Source organism: Pelodiscus sinensis, chromosome 7 (assembly GCF_049634645.1).
Source record: "Pelodiscus sinensis isolate JC-2024 chromosome 7, ASM4963464v1, whole genome shotgun sequence".
Classification (NCBI taxonomy): domain Eukaryota; kingdom Metazoa; phylum Chordata; order Testudines; family Trionychidae; genus Pelodiscus; species Pelodiscus sinensis.
In genome coordinates this window covers 20,947,064-20,970,698 of record NC_134717.1, presented here as the reverse complement: position 1 = coordinate 20,970,698, position 23,635 = coordinate 20,947,064, and the positions used below count along the sequence as shown (strand labels likewise).

Below are 23,635 nucleotides of genomic sequence, written 5' to 3'. Positions count from 1 at the left end.
AGAAATTGGAAAGGGTCCAGAGAAGAGCAATGAGAATGATTAAAGGTTTAGAGAACATGACCTATGAAGCCAGGCTTCATGAACTGGGCTTGTTTAGTTTGGAAAAAAGAAGATTAAGGGGGGACATGATAGCAGTTTTCAAATATCTAAAAGGGTGTCACAAGGAGGAAGGAGAAAATTTGTTCCTCTTGGAAAAGGAGTGCTTGTCTGGCTTAAAGTGCAGCAGGGGAGGTTTAGATTGGACATTAGGAAAAAATTCCTAACTGTCAGGGTGGTCAAATATTGGAATAAATTGCCAAGGGATGTGGTGGAATCTCCCTCTCTGGAGATATTTAAGAACAGGTTAGATAGACATCTGTCAGGGATGGTGTAGACAGAGCTTGGTCCTGCCTTGAGGGCGGGGGGCTGGACTCGATGACCTCTTGAGGTCCCTTCCAGTCCTATTATTCTATTATTCTATGATTCCCATAGAGAGGGTGCTGAAATTCGGCAGTATTGGCAGTAAATAGTTTGGGAATTGTTGGGGATACTATTTTGTTATAATAGATGAACCTGGTAGAATCATCACAAAAAATGGGCACAGAACTATTCAGTCTCTCTTTAAAAAAATGGGATATCATTATGGAAAATAAAACCCTGCTAGGTTTCTATCTCTGATTAATAAGAAAGATCTTATAACTGGGTCATGCTAAATTACAAGTGTTTTACTAGAATATCTATTCAGATATGTTTTATACAATGTATTATTAAAAGTAATCCATTCTGCTTTATTGACATAATATACTATTATCACTCAGTGCTGAATTTAGGTAAATGTATGTAGTTAAATGCTAATTTAACCTGGTATTAAATAATTTAAGCACATCAAGATTTGGGATTTTTAATTTTCAAGGTAAAAAATGAAAGTATGTAGTTCCTTAGGGTATGTCTACACTACAAGTTCGAACTAACTTTCATAGGTGCTACACTAGCGCTCCGTTAGTTCGAATTTAATTCGAACTAACGGAGCGCTTAGTTCGAACTAGGTAATCCTCATTCCACGAGGATTAAGCCTAGTTCAAACTTACTAGTTCGAATTAAGGGCTGTGTAGACCCTTAATTCGAACTAGTGGGAGGCTAGCCCTCCCCAGGTTTCCCTGGTGGCCACTCTGGCCAACACCAGGGAAACTCGTCTGCCCCCCTCCCGGCCCCGGACCCCTTAAAGGGGCACGGGCTGGCTACCGTGCCCGTGCCAGGTGCAAGCCTGCCAGCACCCAGCCAGCAGACCCTGCACCTTGCACAGATCGAGCCACCCACCCGATGCCCCCCAGCCCTCCCCTCTTCCCGGGACCAGGCTGGCAGCTCCCGGGAGCTTGTCTGGGACCGCAAGAGGCGGGCACCCGCCTGGGCTAATGCGGACATCGTGGACCTCGTCCACGATCTCCACACTAGGCACAGGAAAGTGGCAGGAGAGCTGCCATCCTGGCCACCCAGGAGCAGGTGTGCAAGAGAATCAAGGGGGTCCACTGAGACCCCCGACCCTGAGCCCTGAGCTTACAATGGCCGTACTGGGTCAGACCAAAGGTCCATCTAGCCCAGTAGCCTGTCTGCCAACAGTGGCCAACCCTAGGGACCCTGGAGGGGATGGACCGAAGACAGTGACCAAGCCATTTGTCTCGTGCCATCCCTCTGCAGACTTCCACAAACCTTGGGCAGGGACACCACTCCTACCCCCTGGCTAATACCACTCCATGGACCCAACCTCCATGACTTGATCTCATTTCCCTTTAAACTCTGTTCTAGTTGTAGCCTTCACAGCCTCCTGCAGCAAGGAGTTCCACAGGTTGACTCTTTGCTTTGTGAAGAACAACTTTCTGTTACTAGTTTGAAGCCTGCTACCCATTTGTTTCCTTTGGTGTCCTCTAGTCCTTCTTTATGGGAACTAATAAAGAACTTTTCTGTATGCACCCTCTCCACCCAACTCCTGCTTTTAGAGAGCTCTATCCTGTCCCCCCTCCATCTCCTCTTTTCTAAGCTGAAAAGTCCCAGTCTCTTTAGCCTCTCTTCATATGGGACTTGTTCCCAACCCCTGATCATTTTAGTTGCCCTCCTCTCTCCCAGCCTCTCTCGTCCCCTCTCCCACCTCCTTTTCCCAGTCTCCTCCAGTTTTGTTCAATAAAGACAGATTCCATTTTTTAAAAAATTGTTCTTTATTTTGTACATCAAGAAAAGGGGCTAGGGAAGGGTAAGTGGAAGGAGGTGAGGGAGGTATGGGGCACGAGCCCCCGATGGGGAGGACTGGGCTGGCTCTGCGGGCTTTTGGGGTGGAACCTCTCCTGCAGCCCCCAATTGCCCCCTCTCCCCAGACAAGTGCAGCCGGTCTGATGGCCGAGTGCTGTGATGTGCCCAGTGTGGGTACTCCGGGCATTCCAAGGCAGGACTGCTTTGGAAGCAGGGCACCCCTGAGAACTGTCTGTCCGGGGTGGGGGTCGGGACCCTTTAAGCACAGCCCTTGGCTAGCCTGAGACAGCATCTCCACGCTCTAAATCCTCATCTGATGCCCTGCTGGCACTGTTTCCGGCCATCGTTAAGCCTGGTTCAGGGTCCACTTAATGTGGACATGCTAGTTCGAATTAGCAAAACGCTAATTCGAACTAGTTTTTTAGTCTAGATCCGTTAGTTCAAATTAGCTTAGTTCGAATTAACGTTGTAGTGTAGACGTACCCTTAGACTCCAGGATTCTTTGTTATTTTGAAACTATGTTTTCAGAAGTTTCTCATAAAGAGGGCCCAAAAAGAGGCAACAGTCCAGATCGTTTCAGATTATGGAACCTATAAATTATATTGAAAGCCAATAGAACTTGAAAGCTCTGGACATAATACATAATGCACTCTCGTGGACAATTTCAACAGTCAGAGACACATGCTAATACCTTAATAATCTGAGAATCCATGGTTCAGGAGCCAAATTAGCAAACGTTATTACCCCCAAAGAGCCATTTACTATTTTTGTATATATTATTCTTAAAGCAAACTTAATGACCAAATGTCCTACTACTGAGTTATAACTTAATCAGAGAATCCTAATTTTTAATAACATAGATTGGTTTAGAGCAAAGAGTTGTGGGGAAACATATTAAAGAGCCACTTGTTGGCCCCTTGCCTCAATCTGAGTATCACTGTACTAGTTCATTTTCTAAGATATGTATGTCTAATGTGCTTTACAGGGCTCCCCCTAGGATGAATCATCTGTTCTTCTCCCCTTAATGAGAGTTTTGTGCAAAGATTCAATCTAGCCCCAAATGAGAAAATAATTTCAGACTTTATTTCTATTGTATTTTATCCATTGATGATTAGCTGAAAAGAAACAGAACACTGACATATAATGGTAATTCCAACTTTTTTTACAGATCTTGATAATGTTGAAGGAATAGCAGTGGACTGGATTGGAAATAATCTTTACTGGACAAATGATGGTCACAGAAAAACAATTACTGTAGCGAGACTGGAGAAAGCCTCTCAAAGTCGGAAAACTTTGTTAGAGGGAAATATGTCTCATCCGAGAGGAATTGTTGTTGATCCTGTCAATGGGTATGAAGGCTTTTAATTTATTTTACTACTTTTATTTGACTAAATTTGTTTCCAATATGAATGTATTTATGATCAAATTCCCCTTTCTCTGACCAGAACAGCTGCTCTTAGAAATTTGGACTCACTTATGCATATTAAAGAAGCTAGCAGACCTGTGCATTAAGCATTTGATTCACTGGTATTCTGCTACGTTCCAAAAAGTGCAGAGGCCGTTTCATGTCCTCAATCTGACAGGTACAAATCCCATCATCATCTGTGGGAATTACACAGATGCATCAAGGGCAAAATACAGTTCTAAATACTTTAATCCACACTTGTTTGTGAAAGTCAGCATGGATTGGTTTACACAGTTTCCAGCTTCATTGAAATGGAACATTTGGTATATCATGTGTGTTTGTAATAGTTTATGTAGGACCTTCAGCCCGGGAGAAATCATAGAACTTGAAGGGACCTCTTCTGGTCATCAAGTCCAGTCCTCTGCACTCAAGAGCAGGACCAAGCACCATCTAGACCATGGGTAGACAAATATTAGCTGCGGGCCTGATCCAGTCCACCAGGGTTAGCTCTTGGTGGGTCTCCACCACTATATTTATCTTCCAGGTCGCACATGCTGGCAATTGCAGCTTCTGTTAGCTGGCCAATGGGAGCTGTGAGAAGCAGTATCCCAGTTTGCAACATTTCCTGCCATTCCCTCTGGCTGGGAATGGTGATCTGTGGTCAACAGTTACCTGCAGCCATGCAGGTAAATATAGCAGCAGTGGCCTGCAACAGGCTAACCTTGTTTTGACCACTGCTGTGTTATTGCTCACCCCTAATCTATACCATGCCTGAAAAGTGTTTTTTACTTGATTTGGTTACAGTGATCCACAAATACATTTTTTTTTCATTTGTTATGCTTATAATTATTGGTAAGTCTCCAGAATACTTAATTGTTATAGAATGCCCACAGTGAAAAAACAAAACACGGAAAATTGGTATTTTATATAATTTCCCCTTTACTGAAAGGAATGACACTTATCATGAAATGGTACAATGTAATTTCATCATATGTTTTTGTAGTGTTTATTACATATTTAATGTTCTATACCGGAACATAGACACTATATCAGAATTGCTACTGTGGATCAAGCACATGGTCTATCTAGTCTAGTATCCTGTCTCCAACAGTGGCCAGCACTAGATGCCTCAAAGGAAGTTGCAAGAACCCCACAATGATCAAATATGGGATAATTCCTCTTAGTTAGAGATTGACTTAATCCCTGAAGCATGAGGTAGTCCATCTAAAACTCTCTGTATGCAGTAACTGTTATAACGTTATATATTCTTGTTATTTGTATAAATATACCACCCCTCTTTGAATCGTATTGTTGACCTTAGCATCATCCTATATGGAAAATGATTGTAAATGTCACAGTTGGGAAATGATAAAATTGATATAAATTGGGCAAATATATGATTATTCTGCTGTTATTGTAGCAAGCAGAGATGCTTTTGTGTTTACTCAAGAGGATAATCTGCCTCTTCGTTATTACAGAAATTTCAATTTTTTTTTACTGAAGGAGCAGATATAACATTTGCAATATATGTCATCTTAATATTACCCTATATTCTAGAGGACACAGTGGTTGTTAGGAATAAACAACAACAACAAAAACAACCAAGCACTCTTATAATAGTTTGAATAAATACCATCTGTAACTATCTGGATATGTCATTTGGATATAGTACATTTGAAAAATAAATTGCCATATGTCAACCAAATTTGTAATATGATATAACCTTTCCTCTCCCCTTCCATAAATCTCAAATTTGTTATCTTACTATACATCCACAAGAGACAGATAATTTTCTTTGCTGGCAAAATTAGAAAAAGTGGGCAAAATGACAAAAATGACCTTAGCTGATGCAATACAAATTCAGTGTATCCATAACCCAATTGGCAAAATTATTTTATTACTATGGAGTGACTGATGTAGATAATTCTCATTTAGCTGGCCTGATTGCTATATTCTTAACACTTGGATTTATTTACATCACCAATCTTTCATTTCCCAAGTTTGCCCTTTGAAGAAGGCAAACTATTACAGGAAGTTTATAATTAAGTCATATAGTAGTGATGTAAATTAGACCCCAAATCATCCCCATGCCTGAAATTATTTTATCAAATGTTCTAGCTCATTGATTTCTATTAGTTAAATATGTAGCACAGGAAGATACTATATGAAGAAGTGTAGTTTGGAAAAGGATATTTTGGAGTGAACTTTTCTAATAAAATAACACACACTTTCATGGTTATACTCCTTCATAAATGTTGTTCCTCAGGGATAAGGCTTATTATGGCATTTTAATTATCTTCAGAATATTAGACTAGAGATAAGCATTGCAGAAGCTATAACTGTATTTTGATGTTCAATTAAAACACATGTTAATACAAATGTCATTTACTTTGGGCATTTATTGTCATATGATGGGAGATAGCTACAAAAAGCAGAAGCATAAAATTAAAATAAAAAAGTAATTGCTTTTTAATAAGTCATATAAATGTTTGCCGACTACATTGATTTATTGAATAGTAAGTTGTTTTTTTAGTCCTAGGAAGACAATGTACAGGTTTCACGGCTTCTATATTGAAACTGAATGTGGTTCCAGTCAGATTTGTAATAAAGAGTATAAGCCCAAGGCATTGAATTTGGTTTTGTTCTTAGCATTAAATTAAAGCCATAAAAACATCCTTTTGTACTGTGAGCTGAAAGAGATAGCAAAGATGCAAGAAAATGGATGCTTACTTCTGACATTTTTTAAAGCAATTAAAATTATCATATGTAAACAATGACAGATTTTTCAATTATTTTCTTATCAATTTGTGATATGAACATAAAATACATCAATATTTATCCATGTGTTGAATAAAATGGTCAAACAGAAGACAAAAGACCCATTTAAAATATTTAATGTAATCTAGAAGATGCTAAAAATGTTTGATAAAAATACTTGTTAATTAAACACTTCATAACCCTGCTGGTAATGTTGTGACTTAAAAGAACTAAAATTCTTAGGCTTTCCTCTTTAAAATATAGGTGTTTTCTGCTTTGTATGTGCTTTGTATAAATACAAAGAAATACCACCACTATGCTAATTTTCTTGCCTATATTCAATAGTTCTTATTGAAAGAAATTACATTTGGCAATGACTACCACGTTATGATACTTTGGATGCCACAATTTCTCTTGTAATTATATACAATTAAAATTATGTTCAAAGAACCTTATTAAGATTGTAATGTTAAGCACTTAAAATTTATGTATTATGATGTAGTCTTTATTTGCATAATCACATACTATTTCTTCAGCAAGACCCTTCTCATTCAGCAGACAGTGATCAGTAATTGAGCAACTCTTACTTTCTCCTTGTTTGTGTGTCCCCCTACTTTATCTACTGCATGTTATACAAAACCTGCTGTAAAGACAAACATATTAATTTCCTCAAGGATATTTCTGTGGTGCTCTTCACTTTCGTATTTGAATACTTAACAAACATAAATCAATTTATTTGCACTATACATTTCTGAGAATATTATATTATTATCCCCATTTTGCCAATTGTTAACTGATGCACAGAGCGATTAATATTAAAAGCATCCACTAATTTTGGGTGCCCAATATGAAAGACCTAGAACAATGGGGGGGCAACATAGACTAATGTTTGGACCACCTGAGTGGTCCCCCTTCATCTCATTGGGCTACAAGATTGTCCTAAGCAAGATAATTTCCTGAGATAGGATAGTTTTACTAACCATACTTGTGTAGGTAGAATTTGAAGTGTGAGATGACTGAACCATAGCATCACTCTGGATGCAGAGGAAGCCCATGTTCTCACAATGTTGCATGCAATCAGTACACATCTCACTTCATGTGTCCTTACTTTAAATGCATGTCACTTTTGTAATTCCAATAAGAAAAAAAATTATGTGGGTGAAAACCTGGAGAATCTGGCAACCCTGTACATAGGTAACAGTAAACAAAATGTCTCATGGGCCACACAGAAAACCCCTATGGGCTGCAAGTTGCCCACCACTGACCTAGAACCTGATTTTTCACAATACTTAGCATATTAGAATATTTTATTTGTTCAAAGCACATTGACTTCAGTTGCTGCTATGAGTGCCCAGCACATTTTTAAATAGGACCCCAGGCAGGCACTGACAAAATGAGAAGGATAGGGGAAAAGTTTGCTTCGAGTGACTTTCTTAGCATCAGGCAGAAATTCTATTACTGAGGGAGGGATAGAATGGAGTTCTGGTCAGTACTGAACAGCATTAACTGAGAGATCATCCTTTCTCTTCCTTCAACACCTTGCATCATTCACTGCACCCCTTCTAACTTCCGCAGCAAATGAAAGAGTTGTCTGACAGGCCACAACATCCTTTGCTGTTGAAATCTGAGTATATTTCCAGGATAGGTCCATCCTTTGCACTGTAGTATTTGATTGTGTAATTAGAGACTGGATCATGATGCATATGCAACAGGCAACCTCAAGTCTGACATTTTCTAATTTCAGTGCTTGGTTAACTTTTCTTCTTTCCTCTCTCTCTCTCTCTCTCTCTGGCTGTGTCCAAACTCAGGGGTTTTTTCAGGAAAAGTAGCCTTTTTCCGAAAAAACTTCACCTGCGTCTAGACTGCAGCCGCGTTCTTTCGAAATTAAATCGAAAGAACGCGGCTTTTCTTTCGACGGCGGTAAACCTCATTTCACGAGGAAGAACGCCTTCTTTCGAAAGTGCTTCTTTAAGCATCCAAGTGCTTAAAAAAATCAAAAATTCTATCACGTGATATCTTTTTGTACTTACATAGTTCATCAATGGAGCTGGACCTTTAGAGTCACCATTCAGACTTCTCTTACTTGCCAGTGGGTTTCACAGAGATTTGCTGACAGCAGAATAATGATGAGACACCGGAATCTTGAATTCCACTCCAGGAATTGGAGGCATGAGCACAGAATTTTCTGTATATTCCAAGAAGTGTGACCCCCTGCTGTCCCTTTTCCAGTCTTGTTCCCCTTCCTCTCCCCACCCCCGTTAATCCTAATCCCATTATTTTCAATTAACTGGTCCTACTCTCCACTTTTCAAACCTCTCATCCCGATCCCAGTTTCTTTCTTCAGCAAATTCTAGACTCGCCTCTCCAAAGTTCTAGTCTCCATGTTCCAGTCCCAGTTTCCTTGCTCATCCATTCCCAGTTCTCCCCCTCCTGATTCCTCATCCAATCTGTTGCTCCAACCCTGACCTCTAGTTGCATCCAGCACTCCATTTACATTCTTTATCACCACAAACTTACTCATCCAAAATCCATCCCTGGGCTCCTCACCCAATCTCAGTGTGTTACCTTCCAGCTTCTTTGCTCAGCCAACCTTGATTCTCTCGCCTCACCCCGTTCCTCATCAGATCTATCATCCGTTGCTTTCACGCCACTTGTTTTCTGTCTCAGTCTATTCTGAGACTCTTTAATCTTACCCTTCCTCTGTCAACCACTCAGGTCAAGCTTTTTTATCATGTGCCTGCAGCTCAGGCTGCCTCCTCCTCCTGTCTGCCTGGGACCAATGGTGTGTGAGTGGCATAGAGAGCACATGAGAAACAGTCTCTTTGCTCTCACTTTAGATGTACAGGTTCTGCATGTTCCATAGCAGCCCAAAGTTGTCATTTCAGGGAAACTCTTGCTCAGCCCTGGCATAGAGCGTACACAATGCAGGCAGAAATTTCAGGCAACTTACTTGCTCTTTCCTGAGCATATATGATTTCCAAGTTTTAAAGGCATAGTTAGGTCAAATTTGGGTGGATTTTCATGGGGACAGAAAATAGCTCATGCCTGACACAAAGGCTGCACCTTGCTAAATTTCAAGATTCTATTTAAAAGCAGGGGAACACTTGAGATTTTCAGAAAAAAGATTGACAGAATTTTTTTAACATGAGCCAAATGGACTTTCCCCTAACCTTTTTCCTGAGAAATAGCTGGATTCATGGCAGAAATTTTCCCAAAACAGTCAACATGAGACAGACACTCAGGATAGGAAATGGTCCAAATTGTTAATATTTGACGTGTTGAAATTACAATTAAAAACAGGGTCTTGCAATGAGAAATGTCAAGCAGCCTCAAAAACAGGTGGTGCTATCAGTCCTACAGTGGCATAGCAAGGGAGAAGGCTGTTGCCCCCAGGTACTACACAAGGGTGAGCGCAGGGACAACAGCATGGGTGGGTATGACGTGACCGTGGCCATGGCCATGACAATTCTCCCTCTGCTCAACCTACTGTGGTGCTGGGGGGTACAACAGCCCCCTCTGCCCCGCCTTGCTATGCCACTGTGGTTCTATCTTGTAGGATCTATTTGCTATATTTTGGCAAATGTTCACATTTTAATTGCAGCCACTTTATAAAACATAGTTTCATATGTATCTACTTTTGTTGGGCTAGTTTCACATTAGTGGATTTCAAAGCTCAAGAACTCTCAAGAAATGTACATGGTGCCTCTTTTTTCCCTCTGAAGAAAGAGGGTTTCATTTTTCCTTTATTTTTATTGTTTCTAGTTTGCCAAATTTGTGTTCCAGGAATAAATTGCAGATATAAGTCACGGTACTGCAGACTGACGAGCACCGTGATTCCTGCATAGCAAAACACTTAAGTGAGTGCTTCACTTAAAGTCCCACTGAAATTAAAACTACTCATGTGGATAAAGTTAAGCGTATGAGTAAGTGCAGAAATGGTCTGAGGTAAGTTTAATAAGGGCGAAGTTTAATAAGGGCAAATGCAAAGTACTCCACTTAGAAAGGAACAGTCAGTTTCACACATACAGCATGGGAAATGACTGTCTAGGAAGGAGGACTGCAGAAAGGGATCTAGAGGTCATAGAAATCTACAAGCTAAATATGAGTCAACAGTGTGACACTGTTGGAAAAAAAAGTAAACACGATTCTGGAATGCATTAAAGGGAGTGTTGAAAACAAGACACAAGAAGTAATTCTTCTGCTCTATTCTGTACTCAGTTGCCTCAGTTGGAGTATTGTGTGCAGTTCTGGCACCACATTTTAAGAAAGTTATAGAGAAAGTGGAGAAGGTCCAGAGAAGAACAACAACAAATATTAGAAAAAGACTGAGAAAAGGACACAATAGATGTTTTCAAGTATCTAAAAGGGTATTACAAGGAGTAGGGAAAAAATTGTTCTCCTTGGCCTCTGATGGTAGGACAAGAAGCAATGGGCTTAAAGTGCAGCAAGGGATGTTTAGATTAGACATTAGGGAAAACTTTCTAACAGTTACGGTGGTTACACACAGGAATAAAGTGCCTAGGAATGTTATGGAATCTCCATCACTGGAGATATTCAAGAGCAGGTTGGACAGACATCTATCAGGGATGATCTAGACAGTGCTTGGTCCTGCCATGAAGGCGGGGGACTGGATTTGATGATTTCTCGAGGTCCCTTCCAGTTCTATTATTCTATGATTCTAAGTGAATTCCTCTATTCAGGGTGATAAACAATTTGTCAGATCAAGTCCATATTGTAATACTGAAAATGTTTACAACATACAAAAATAACCTAATTTGTTGAGTCAATAATTAAGAAGGCTGTGATAATATTTTTCTATGTTTTAAAACAAAACATATATAAATGAAAACTCTAAAATACTGTTTGAAAATAATATGCTATATGCTATTTCATAAAAGTAAAAAGTGTTTGGTTGAAAGAGTTGTGTTAACTGTGGAAATAAAGGATTATTAATACACCATATTTTGTGCCTCTGCTATTGGAAAAGTATATTAGATGACTAAAGAAATGTACACAAGCCCTTGTATTCCAAGAAAGTGATGAAGAAAATTCAAGTGAAAAATAAATATGGCCTTCAAATATCATAAATGAAAATAGGAAATTTAACTAGTGACTTCTGCAGAGCAGATGAATTCAGCAGTAAGTGTACAAATGATGGAAACTTAGTTTTGAATACAACTCAGCAATAACAGCCTACATTTTCTATTTCTTTAAAAAAATATAATGTGTAAATCACTCACCATATTGTTTTAAGACAGTCATCTGCTTTTAATATGAGAAAGAAGTGGGATTCAACACTTCAAGGTCACTTAACCTTAAATTATTAAACTTGTGTAAAGTTAACTCATCCGAAGTGGGATTTCAATAGTGTTAAACAGCAATACAGAAAAGCAGGTGATTTGCATCAAGAAGACAATTTAGACTTGGCCAAACAATCTCTGTACAGCTCTGCCCTTCAGAACAAAGTCAATCCAATTCCTGGTTTAAAAAAAATCATAATTGCTGAGATTAAATAAAGTCTGTAGCAGCTCATTAATGGTATTATGACTTCTCGTATCAGTAATCTCACTTTTAATCACATAATTGATTATATTCTGTGTGTGTATATAATAATATTTTAATGATACTGAACCAAATGGATTTTTTTTTGTTGCAAATGCTACTATTCATATGAAGGAATCAGCAGGTGTTATTCACGCAAAAAACCTAAAACAAACTATAGTCATTGTATGAAGTTACAAACTTTTTGTTGAAGGCCTTCTAAAATATAAATCAGGTGTTTGAAATGATATCTGAATGCTTTTATTTATAATTTCATAGCTGGATGTATTGGACAGACTGGGAGGAAGATGAAATAGATGACAGTGTGGGAAGAATCGAGAAGGCTTGGATGGATGGCTACAGCAGGCAGATTTTTGTGACATCAAAGATGCTGTGGCCAAATGGTTTAACTCTGGACTATCATACAAATGTATTGTACTGGTGTGATGCCTATTATGATCACATTGAAAGAATATTTTTGAATGGAACTGACAGAAAGGTAAAAGAAATATGCTGCTGTTTTGTCCATAGGCTTCCCCTTTCACTAAATCATATTGTGTTGTTAAAAATATTTTTCAAAGTTTTTTTCCCCTTCCACTCCTGCAAGGCTGCTGTAAGTAGACCCTGTGGGATGCCTGAGAAAAGCTGCATTGAAAACTGTGTGGTTGAGACTCTGCTATAAGGGAACATGGCATGGCATTTTAATTAGCTTCAGAAGTAGTGATACAAAGGTATCTTTTTTTAAAAATCCAGTTTTCCCATGTAGCAGTGAACTATGCTGCGATTGAGCCCCCAGGCTACAGAGAGACTTCCAATAGAGACAAATTTAACACAGCTTCTTCTGGATTTGCCAGTGGGAGCCTTCTATTTGACTCACCTGGTAAAACAGCTTTCCATAGACTGAGAGGCTCAGTGTTTGAGACTGTGTTGTAATACGCAGGAGACACCTACTAATCAGATAGTCTGACCTCTTGTGCAGCACAGACTATAGAACTTCCCAAAAAATCTTCCAAGAGCAGATCTTTTAGAAAAAAACAGTCTTGATAGGCAACTCTTGAGAATCCATCAGGCTAAATTGTTCCTGTGGCTAATTACTCTCACCACATCATTCATACCTTATTTCCCCTTCTGAATTTATCTAGTTTCAATTTTCAGACCGGCTTGATGATGCATCTCCATTTAAAGTTACATTTTGAGACCTATCAGTTAACCAGTTTTTAATCCATATAACGTGTTCCATGTTAATTTTACACCATTCTAGATTTTTAATCAAAACGGTACATGGTGCCAAATCAGATGTCTTAGCATGATAATCACATGCAATCTTGTAATCAAATCATAAAAATCAAATTAGTTTGACAGGATCTATTTCCATAAATGTATGTTAATTTACATTAATTATTAGTTCTTTATTTATTGAGTCTCTTATCAGTCACTCTATTATCTTTCCAGGATTCAATATCAGGCTGGCAAGCCTGTAATTACCTACTTTACCCTGCCTATCCTTTTTAAAAGCTAGCACAACATTTGATTTTTTTCAAGTCTCTGACTTCCACAGTCCTCCAAGACTTACTAAAAATCTAAAGTAACAGATCAGCAAGCTCCTTAAAAAACCATTGCAAGACCTATTGACTTAAAAATGTCTAATTTTAGTAGCTTTTCTGTAGTGTACTTGAGAGATACTAGTGGAATGGCAAGTGTTTTAGCAACACCCTATTCTAAAACTCAATCATCTGTTTTCTCCCAGAATGTAGAACAGGAATATTTATTGAGCACTTCTCCCTTTTCTGTATTATTATTGTTAATTCGACTATTTCCATTTTCTTGCTAGTTGGGAGACACAATCAGTACTTCGTTATTTTAGCTTCTGGTGGAGGAAGTGTAAGTAACTAAATGGTCAAGAGAATATCATGCACTTGTGGAAAACTGTTCCAAAGCCTAACAGTTTATGGTGATACATAACTTTTTGATATGGTGTGGAGATCAAGAATGAAGAATTTAAATTCAACCCATAAAACTTGGGTAGGGGTATTCCCCGCTACAGCCACTGCTTCAGACTATGGATTGGAATAGAACACATAGCTCTTTTGCACCTTTTAGCAGATTATGAGAGCCACGGTATCCATACAATCACAGATACTGTGATTTCTGTACTGCCCGTGCTGATTCCACCCTACATGGTAACCTACATGGGATCAATATACAGATCAATATCCCCAGTTGCAGGGATTAACTTGTATTCCATTGCTCCATTGGTGCACCCTCCTGCACAACCTCATTGTGTTGCTTATGTGATGCCTTTTCAGTCAACTTTCTAAAACATTTGTGTGGATAATTTGCTTCAGCTCTGTCCTATATGCCATGTCAGCTTTGATGACTTCCTCCAACAGCAGAGGTGGAGTATGCTCTTTTCTGCTTTTTCTCGCTCCCATGCCTGGTCCAGCATAAAAGACATGTTGGGGGTCGGAAAAGCAAGGTATAGCCTTCCATCCTAACAATCCCAGGTTAAGAAAAAAGCTAGTAGTAAGCCATTGCAGCTAATATGAGTTGGATTACCCTTGTGGTTGCTCTAACTTTTACTGAGGCCTTATTTGTCTTCTTCTCAATACCTACTTTGGGAGAACAGAAAGCAGAATCTCCCTCTGCAGGCCTTGTTCTAAGCATAGCTTGGCTGCATTCAAAAATCCCTCTTACTCTTGTTAAAAGTGATATTGATATAATCAAGAGAGTTGGGTGAAATGTTTGGTTCTTAAATTTCCATTGTTAGTTACCAGATACACTTACTTTTGTTTCTGGTATTAAGTATTTTACTGTTAAATATGACAGATTATTGATCAAATTTAGAATTAGAGGAAGTGTATATTTAGCAGAGTTACAAGTTTCTTTGTGTGTCAGAACAGTGGGAAATTATAGTTGTTAAAGAAGATTACATAGATTCTCCAGTAGAGATGGTTAAAAGTTATCTGTTGAAACTGCTTTTTTGTAAAAAAAAAAAAAATAGGTTTTTTTTGTTGTAAAAAGGAATTCCTGAAAATCAAAATATTTTTACCTGGAAATCCTGCACATGAGAATTGTCATTTAAATGGCTTCTCTCTCCAGTCTTTTCTATTGGTCAGTCTGCCCAGATTTCTATTAACTTTTTCTATGATGCAGGATGGCCAAGTACTTCCATGATGCACTGCTTTCCTTCTTCAAGATGGTAGGCAGTGATGCATCACGGAAAATGTCCCGGGATGGAGAAAGGGAGCTTGAGGAAGCCCAGCTATGATTATCATGAGGCACTGTGGAGGTATTAACATAAAAAAAAATTGGGGTTTGGCCATACATTTTATTAGAATTTCTGCCATAAGTAAAATTTTTTTGCAGAAATTTAAATCAAAATACTTTTTTCCCATTATCATCACAACTTTACATGGGGAAAAAACAAGTGTTTAAACTGCTTCTTTGTGAGACAGTCTTTCTTATGTGAAGAGCTGTGTTTGTCACCAAGACTGACCTAAGACTGGAGTAGGTTTTTAGAGCAACTGTACAGACTCGGTAATGGAGATAGAATGTTACACATAACTCCAATGACAAGGCAAGTTGCAGGTATTCATGGAAGTTGCATTTAATTTAAAAGGTAGCCTTATTTCACGGACCATGATGTGTAATCTCCTCCAACTTCAATGATTCACTTCTGTTTAGCAATAGTGAGTAATGACAGTAGGTCATGGGGAAAAGTTAAATAGCCAAGTGATAAACCAGTAAAGTCCATATAACCAATAAAAGTCCACCCAGAAGAACCTTAAGACAAAAAAGCATATATATGTGCATTGTAAGACTAGGGACTCTTATTTAGAGTGGATTAAATTGTTTGAAAAACATTTGGAATATTGCAAAAGTGACAAGGAGTCCTGTGGCACCTTATAGACTAACAGATGCATTGGAGCATAAGCTTTCATGGGCAAAGACCCACTTTGTCAGATGCATGCGGTGGAAATTTCCAGAGGCAGTTGAACTCTAGTTCATCTGCAAATTTGACACCATCAGTTTAGGATTAAACAAAGACTGTGAATGGCTAGCCAAGTACAAAAGCAGTTTCTCTTCTCTTGGTGTTCACACCTCCACATCAGCTGCTAGAAGTGGGCCTCACTCTCCCTGACTGAATTAACCTTGTTATCTCTAGCCTGCATATTTATACCTGCCTCTGGAAATTTCCACCGCATGCATCTGATGAAGTGGGTCTTTGCCCATGAAAGCTTATGTTCTCATTCATATGTTAGTCTATAAGGTGCTACAGGACTCCTTGTCGCTTTTGCAGATCCAGACTAATACGGCTACACCTCTGATATTTGGAATATTGGGACATTGAGTCATTTGGAATCAGACTTTGTGCTCTATGTTATGAATGAAATCTTTATATGTGTGGACAGATTTGCTCATTTCTGAGCTCTCTGTCTTTTTTCCCCCAACTTTGACATGCATACTAAAATATTTTAATTCTGTACTCAGTTCATGTTATTTAATTACAGGTAGTCTACAATGGAAAGGAGCTGAATCATCCTTTTGGGCTATCACATCATGGAAATTATATTTTTTGGACAGATTACATGAATGGCTCTATTTTTCAATTGGATCTGACGAGGAGGAATGTAACACTGTTAAGAAGTGAGAGACCTCCTTTATTTGGGCTTCAGATTTATGATCGCCACAAGCAGCAAGGTATTGACAAAATGTGACTTTTTGACAAAGTTTCATGCAAAACAATACTTATGTATACTGAATATTTTTTCTTATACTTCCTCAGTGTTTGGAGGAAACTATGTACAAAGCCAGTGAAAATATGGATGTGATATAAAAAGTAGGGTGCTATAAAGATATTTCATAAGGTTGCAACTCTTTATAGGATTTTAAAATTGATCATCTGCTTGCTTCAATCTGGCAACTATATTGACCCACAATTACCATACCTAACTGCAGTTATTGGATTGTATTCACACAGTCTTTCTGGATTAACAGTTTTCCCATACGTGTGAAAGGAATCTTGAAATACAGTGCATATTATATACTTTTTTGCTCAATCATATTAAAGATATGATTGTACCTGCTTTTTTTCTATGGCCAGCAAGACCAGAAACATGTTCTTTTTTCCTTTGTAATTGCCTTCTTTACCTTGATTTTCATCATTTCCATCACAGCATATTTCAGTGAGTTAGTCTGCGGAAACTGTGCAGTTATCCTCTGCTTTGCTGCAATGATTGACCAGTAGGGGGAAGCATACCTCTCATCTTAAATCAGTGGAGATGTTTTCCTCCTCAGATAAACGGTCATAGAGAAAGAATATGGATGTAGTTAGGATACTGGGTTTCCCAGCTCACAGGTCAGTTTACAATTATGTTCAGTGAAGAAATGACTTGGGTTCTCATTACTTGTTGACAAGACATTGTTATGCTTTTGGGTAAGGCACATGCCAAAATTATCATCCGCATATAGAGCTGATGGAATTGCTAACTACTGAATTATTGTAAATACTTCAGTGTAACTTTTGAACATGAGGATTAACAAACTACACATCTGCATAATACGGCATTTTTATATGTGTACTACAAGCAGGGTGCAAGGTAACTGTATCATTATGACTTTAGAACATAGACCAATTTTTACTGAGTTAAAATACAGTCCTGCTATATTTTGAATCTTATGGAAAATTGCAGTGCAGCAGTAGCTTAAAATAAATGCAAATTTTAAGAAACAGGATAAACATTTTAAAAGAAGTGAATTGAGAGGTAAAAAATAAAAGCTGTCTTGAAAAAGTTTTATATATGACATGCCTGATAAGTGAAATGCAATGGCCTTGGAAATAGTTTCCAGCTGATGCCATAGAATGGACTAATTTCTGCTTTGTACTACTGTTTCATGAGATATTAGCAGCCTACGAGACCCTTCAGAAATTCTATTGTCATCTTCTATTTGGATACTTTCTTAGAGTTCATTTGATATGTCTTGTCATTTAAATTATCACTGATTTATTCCACTGTGTTTAAAGGACCATATGAATTAACCTGAAATGTTTTACTTGAATACAAATCTAGTCATTAGCTTTAATTTTTGGATGACTGCTTTAAGACGCTCACTGCTGTAAAAAGAGCAGGGTTGCAGACTGAAGTACTTCAAGCCAGATTGTGTTTTTTGACTTTCTCCATTGTTTTCTGACTATTCTTTGTGCTGATCACCCTTCTCATTAGTGTGATTATCTGAGAAATTCTCATATAAAAAAATATTCATATATTGTTTCCCCTGCATCTGCATAAGCCTTGCAAATATGGCTCTTTTATTGTGCTTTGTATTAGTTTTCAAGACTTTTAATATTTTCTTTGGTTTCTTTATTACTTGGGATCATTGGTTTAAACAATAAGTGACCCTGCAAAGAGTTTGAGGGTTTCAGATGCATATCTAAAATGTATTAAAATGTATCTGTTCTTCTGAACATTTACATCTTTCTAATTCTACCATAGAAATGGGATATCTTATTGAACAACTTCATATTAAGATTTAATTGTCAGTTTTTCTGGTGCACCTTTGGGATTCATAAGGAGTATTAATGATACAAAAGAACATTATTTCCACCTTAATTTCTGTTTGTCATGCATAACTATACTAAAAAAATACTTTAAATATTTTGGTTCATCTGCCAGGGAATGTCATTCATCAAAACACAGATAAAGGTTAAATTGATTTCAAGATTTTTGTTAACTTTTATTATGTCCACTTCTCATTAACAACCATACCCAAAATCTTACTGTATCACCAATCTGAATTTGGTAGATTTTTTTTCTTTTTTCCTATGTTGTTAGGCACCTGGACTCCTTTAATAATATAGGATAAAGACGTCCATGAGAATTAAATAAGGTAGAATCTTCTGTTAATAATTATTTTAAAAACTAATCTGTTGGTTTGGATTTTTGTTCCTGTTAATGAAGAGGCTCATCCATTTTTTAACTGCTCTTTGTTTCTCATGAGCCACAGTTAAATAATCAATAATCCAATCTTCTAATTATTTTATTTCCCAGTGTAACACTAAGACAATTCTCAATTGTCAAGCAGAAATATATTCCTTAATTTGAATCCATAAATATGTACAAATGCAATTTAATTTTGGAAATTTTGGCTTCTATCATCATATAAAATTTCAGAGCAATATTTCTGGACATTAGAGTGCAAATTAATGACATAAGAGAAGGGATTAAAAATAATCGTCCTTCTTTGAATGGCTTTGCATGTTGATATTTTGTTTTCCCACACTCCTCATAATCCTCTTCTCAGCAACTCAGAGGGCACATCTAGACTACATGGCTCTGTTGACGGAGCCATGTAGATTAAGGTTGTAGGCAAAGGGAAATGAAGCGGCGATTTAAATAATCGCCGCTTCCTTTAAATTAAAATGGCTGCCACGCTGTGCCGATCAGCTGTTTGGCGGCACAGTGCTGTAGTCTGGACCTCCCTCTTATGCCTCGTGGAATGAGGTTTACTGGGAGGTCGACAAATGCCTTTGATGTCGACCGTGGAGCATCCAGACTACAGCGCTGTGCCGCCAAACAGCTGATCGGCACAGTGCGGCAGCCATTTTAATTTCCCTTTGCCTAGTAAACAAATCTACATGGCTCCGTCAATGGAGCCATGTAGTCTAGACGTGCCCTGAATGTTCTGAGGTTGAGGTGACATAGCTTCCACTACTTCAGTTCCTTACACTCACTGTCCAGTGTAGAAGGCCATGTCTACACTAGATTAGTTCAAATTTACTAAGTTTGACTTCTGGGTGCCCGATTTTACAAATTTGAAGTTCTGTGTCCTCACTATGGGGAAGAATTTAATGTAATAGAAGGCAGGCTCCATTAACGTGGATGCACTACTTCAGACTTGGAGGCTAGGGAGCACTCTGGGGAGCTGCAGGAGGTCTCCCGGAGGCCAATAAGTTTGAATTAGCAGCACTGGAGTGTCCACACTAATGTTATTTCAGACTTGCAAATTTGGGAATAGTGTTATTCCTCATGAAAACTAGGACTACAGAGTCTGAATTCCATGGCCTCTTATTCCAGAATAATGGGCTTTGTAATGTGGATGCATCACCAGGGTTGGTGGGGGAAGTTTTGGAGAAAGGTTCTAATGTAGATCAGCCCTAAGTGAGTCACTCTGGTCTGTTTGGGTTCTGGGTTTTTCTTCATTCTTAGAATATTATTGACTATATGAGACAGTTTATAGTTTAATGATAAGTTAAGAGTGTTAAGATAGTTGACTCTGTTTCAAGTCATGGTGGAACTAGAAAAAAAAGAAGCCAGGATTCAACAGATGTGTTTCATGCCCTCATGGTCTTCCTGGTGTTGGACAACCATGTTAGGTGCCTGAAGTGTGCTCCCTCTGCATCCAATCAAAGCGCAACTAAGGTTCAATAGGTGCACCCTGCAAATTTTAGATCTGAAAGAGCAGTTAGCAAAACAACCAATATTGGAAGACCATTTTGGGTATGACAATTTTGTGGCCCACTGAGATGAAGGAGGGCCACCAATATGGCCAATTCATGAGCCTTGATTGCCCACTGCTAGTATAAAGCCTCTGATAACCAGCTATTTAATATAATTAATATTAATAACAAGGAAGAAGATACATAAGCGAAAATAGGGAAATAACTGGTTAAAATATTTAAATAAATTAGATGTATTCAAGTAGTCAAGGTCTGATTAAATTAACCCTAGAGCACTTGAGAGGTTAATTGAAGCAATTTTGGAACCATTAGCAATTACTATGAAAAACTCATGGTGGATCATTGAGAGAGGTTTGAGAGAACTGCTGAAGCATTAATATAGTAGATATCTTTAAAAAAGGGAACAAAGAGGATCTAGGAAATTATATTGTTGTCAACCTAACTTGGATACTTGCACAAATTTTGGAACACATTATTAAATACTTAGTTTTAAGCACCCCAAGGAAAAGAGAGTGATAAGTAATAGCCTGCATGGGTATGTGAAGTATAAAGCATGTGAAAACAATCTAATTTCCTTTTTTGACAAGATTACTGGCCTAGTGTGTAGGAGGAAGCAATAGATGTGATTTATCTTGATTTTAATAAGGATTTTAACATAGTACCACATGGTATTCTCATACAAAAATTAGCAAATGTAGTGTGAATGAAATTACCATAAGTTGGGTGAATAATTGCTTTGAAAAAAACATATTCAAAGAAGAGCTTTCAATGGTTTTCTGTCAGACAGGGAGAGTATGTCTACACATCAAAGTTATTTTGGGATACCAGAGGTATCCTGAAATAGCTACCCTGCGTCTTTACAAGCCACCTGTTATTTTGAAATATTTTTCGAAATAACAGATGCACTATTTCGACTTCCCAGTAACCCTCATTCCACAAGGGATAAGGGATGTCTCAAAATATCACTTTATTTCAAAATAAACTTGAAATAAGTACACAATTTGCATAGCTAAATTTGCATATCTTACTTCAAATTTAGAATGCAGTGTAGACATAGCCAGAGACTGTATATACTAGGCTTTTGTACAGGTGTGTGTTGGGTCTGTTATTGTTCAATATTTTGGAGTGAAGAGTATGCTAATAAAATTTGCAAATGATAATAAGTAGAAAAGGAGTGCAAGAACTTTGGAGTACAAGATTAGAATTTCAATTGACCTTGATAAATTGGAGAAATGGTCTGAAAACAACAAGATGAGCATAAAGACAAATGCAAAGTACTTCACTTATGAAGGAAACATTAAGTGCATAAATACAAAATCTGGAAGAATTAGCTATGCAATAGCACTGCTGAGAAAGCTCAGAGGAGTAGTTGTGTTAGTCTCTAACAAAAAAAAACCCAAAACAATAAACTTCAAAAAGCAACAATGATCCTGTAGCACATTAGAGACTGACCAAAAAATGTATATATAGTATTATGAACTTTTGTACACACAACCCACTTCTTCAGATGACAAATATGGAGAAAGAGGCATAGAGCTTCAAATAAAAAGCAGAAAAAGAGGAGAAAAGGGGAGGAGGAAAAAACCCTGTGAATTAAAGTATCCATGCTAAATGAGGCTAATAGAATGGGCTGTAAGTGCCTGATATTTAGCGTTTAATATCATTTGGGTGTTGAATATAATGGCCCATCCAGTTCATGTCATTGTTCAAGCCTTGAAAGATAATGTCAAATTTACACATGAAGGTCAGTTCTGCAGACTCTTTCTAGTTGATTCCTGAAAGTTTTTTTCACTTCCCGGGTATTTGAGTTTTAAGAATGTCTGATAGAGATTGTGTAGGTGTTTGTCTCTGTCTGTGGGATTAGAGCAAATCTGGTTGTATCTAAGGGCTTGGCTCTAAACAGTTGATTAATGTGTCCTGGATGAAAGCTAAAGGCATGTAGGTAAAGTGTAATGGTCAGAGGTTTCTGGTATAAGGTGGTAGAAATATGGCCATCATTTAATTGTAGTGTAGTGTCAAGGAAGTGGATGTCTTGTTTGGACTGGTCCAGACTATGATTGATGGTAGGGTGGAAGTTTTTGAAATCCCTGTGGAATTCTTCAAGGGTCTCCTTTCTGTGGGTCCATATGATGTAATGTAAGTACAATAACTGTGCTAGAGGACAAGAGCTGAGGAAATGTTGTACAAAGTCAGCCATAAAGATGTTGGCATATTATGGGGCCACGTGGTGCCCATAGCTGTGCTGTTAACTTGAAGATATAAATTGTCCCCAAATTGGAAATAGTTGTGGGCGAGGACAAATTCACAAAGCTCAGTCATCAGGTGTGAAGTGACGTCATCAGGGATAGTGTTCTTGACAGATTATAATTCATTGGTGTAAAGAGCTAAACATCCATGGTGGCCAGGATAGTGTTTTCAGGAAGATTACTGATACTCTGTAGTTTCCTCAAGAAGTCAGTGTTGTCTCGAAGGCAGCTAGGAGTGCTGACAGCATAGGGTCTGAGGAGACAGTCAACATAACCAGATAATCCTGATGTAAGTGTGCCAGTAATGGAGATGGTGGGATGTCTGCAGTTTCAAGGTTTGCGGATCTGGGGATAGAAAACTCCTGGTTGCTGATTTGGAGATGAGTTAGTATAGATTTGGTCCTGAATAGTAGCAGAGAATAATATGAGCAGGCGGCCTAGGGGCTTGGGTTTGGTGATTTTTTTTTTTTTTGGTGTTCTTTAGTGGGATCAGAATCCTGTAGAATCTGGTATTGATGAATTGTTTGGCAGCCCCCAGTTCATAATCTGTTCTGTTCATCATGACTACAGCACCCCCTTTGATGATAGATTTGTTCTTGAGGCTGAGTATAGCATTGTGTTCTGCACGGCTGAGGTTACATGTAGTGATGTTAAATTCTTGAGAATAAACTTTCGGAGAACATTCTCGAGAATGTTCTTGAGAATATTCTCCAATGCGTGAATTTTTGAGAATTTTCTCTTAAATACTTGTTAAATAGTTTTTAAAGAATTTTACTATTTATAATAATGTCTTTCTTTAATAAAACTTCAAGAATCATGGAAGTTTCCAATTGTTAAAATGAAAATTTGGGAATGTAAAGAAAAAAAGACAGAGGTTTAAATTACTAGAACTTTTATTACAAATCTTCTGTTTCAGGATACAAATATTTTTAACTTTCTAGATTGAATACAAGTCTAATAGGAATCTGCACTTTCCAAATTTAACCCATATATTTCTGTCTCTTCTTC

The 23,635-nt window shown here is 38.0% G+C and overlaps 1 protein-coding gene across 2 annotated transcripts in view; it reads left to right on the top strand.

The window, feature by feature from the left end:
* The window catches only part of LRP1B (LDL receptor related protein 1B), a 1,349,043-nt gene that overhangs the window by 771,035 nt on the left and 554,373 nt on the right, over nt 1–23,635 (top strand). For both annotated transcript variants that reach the window (XM_075933312.1, XM_075933313.1), the window contains 3 exons: nt 3,389–3,569; nt 12,203–12,422; nt 16,435–16,624. In XM_075933312.1, coding sequence (XP_075789427.1) covers nt 3,389–3,569; nt 12,203–12,422; nt 16,435–16,624 — 591 coding nt within the window. The remainder of the gene's footprint in view (nt 1–3,388; nt 3,570–12,202; nt 12,423–16,434; nt 16,625–23,635) is intronic.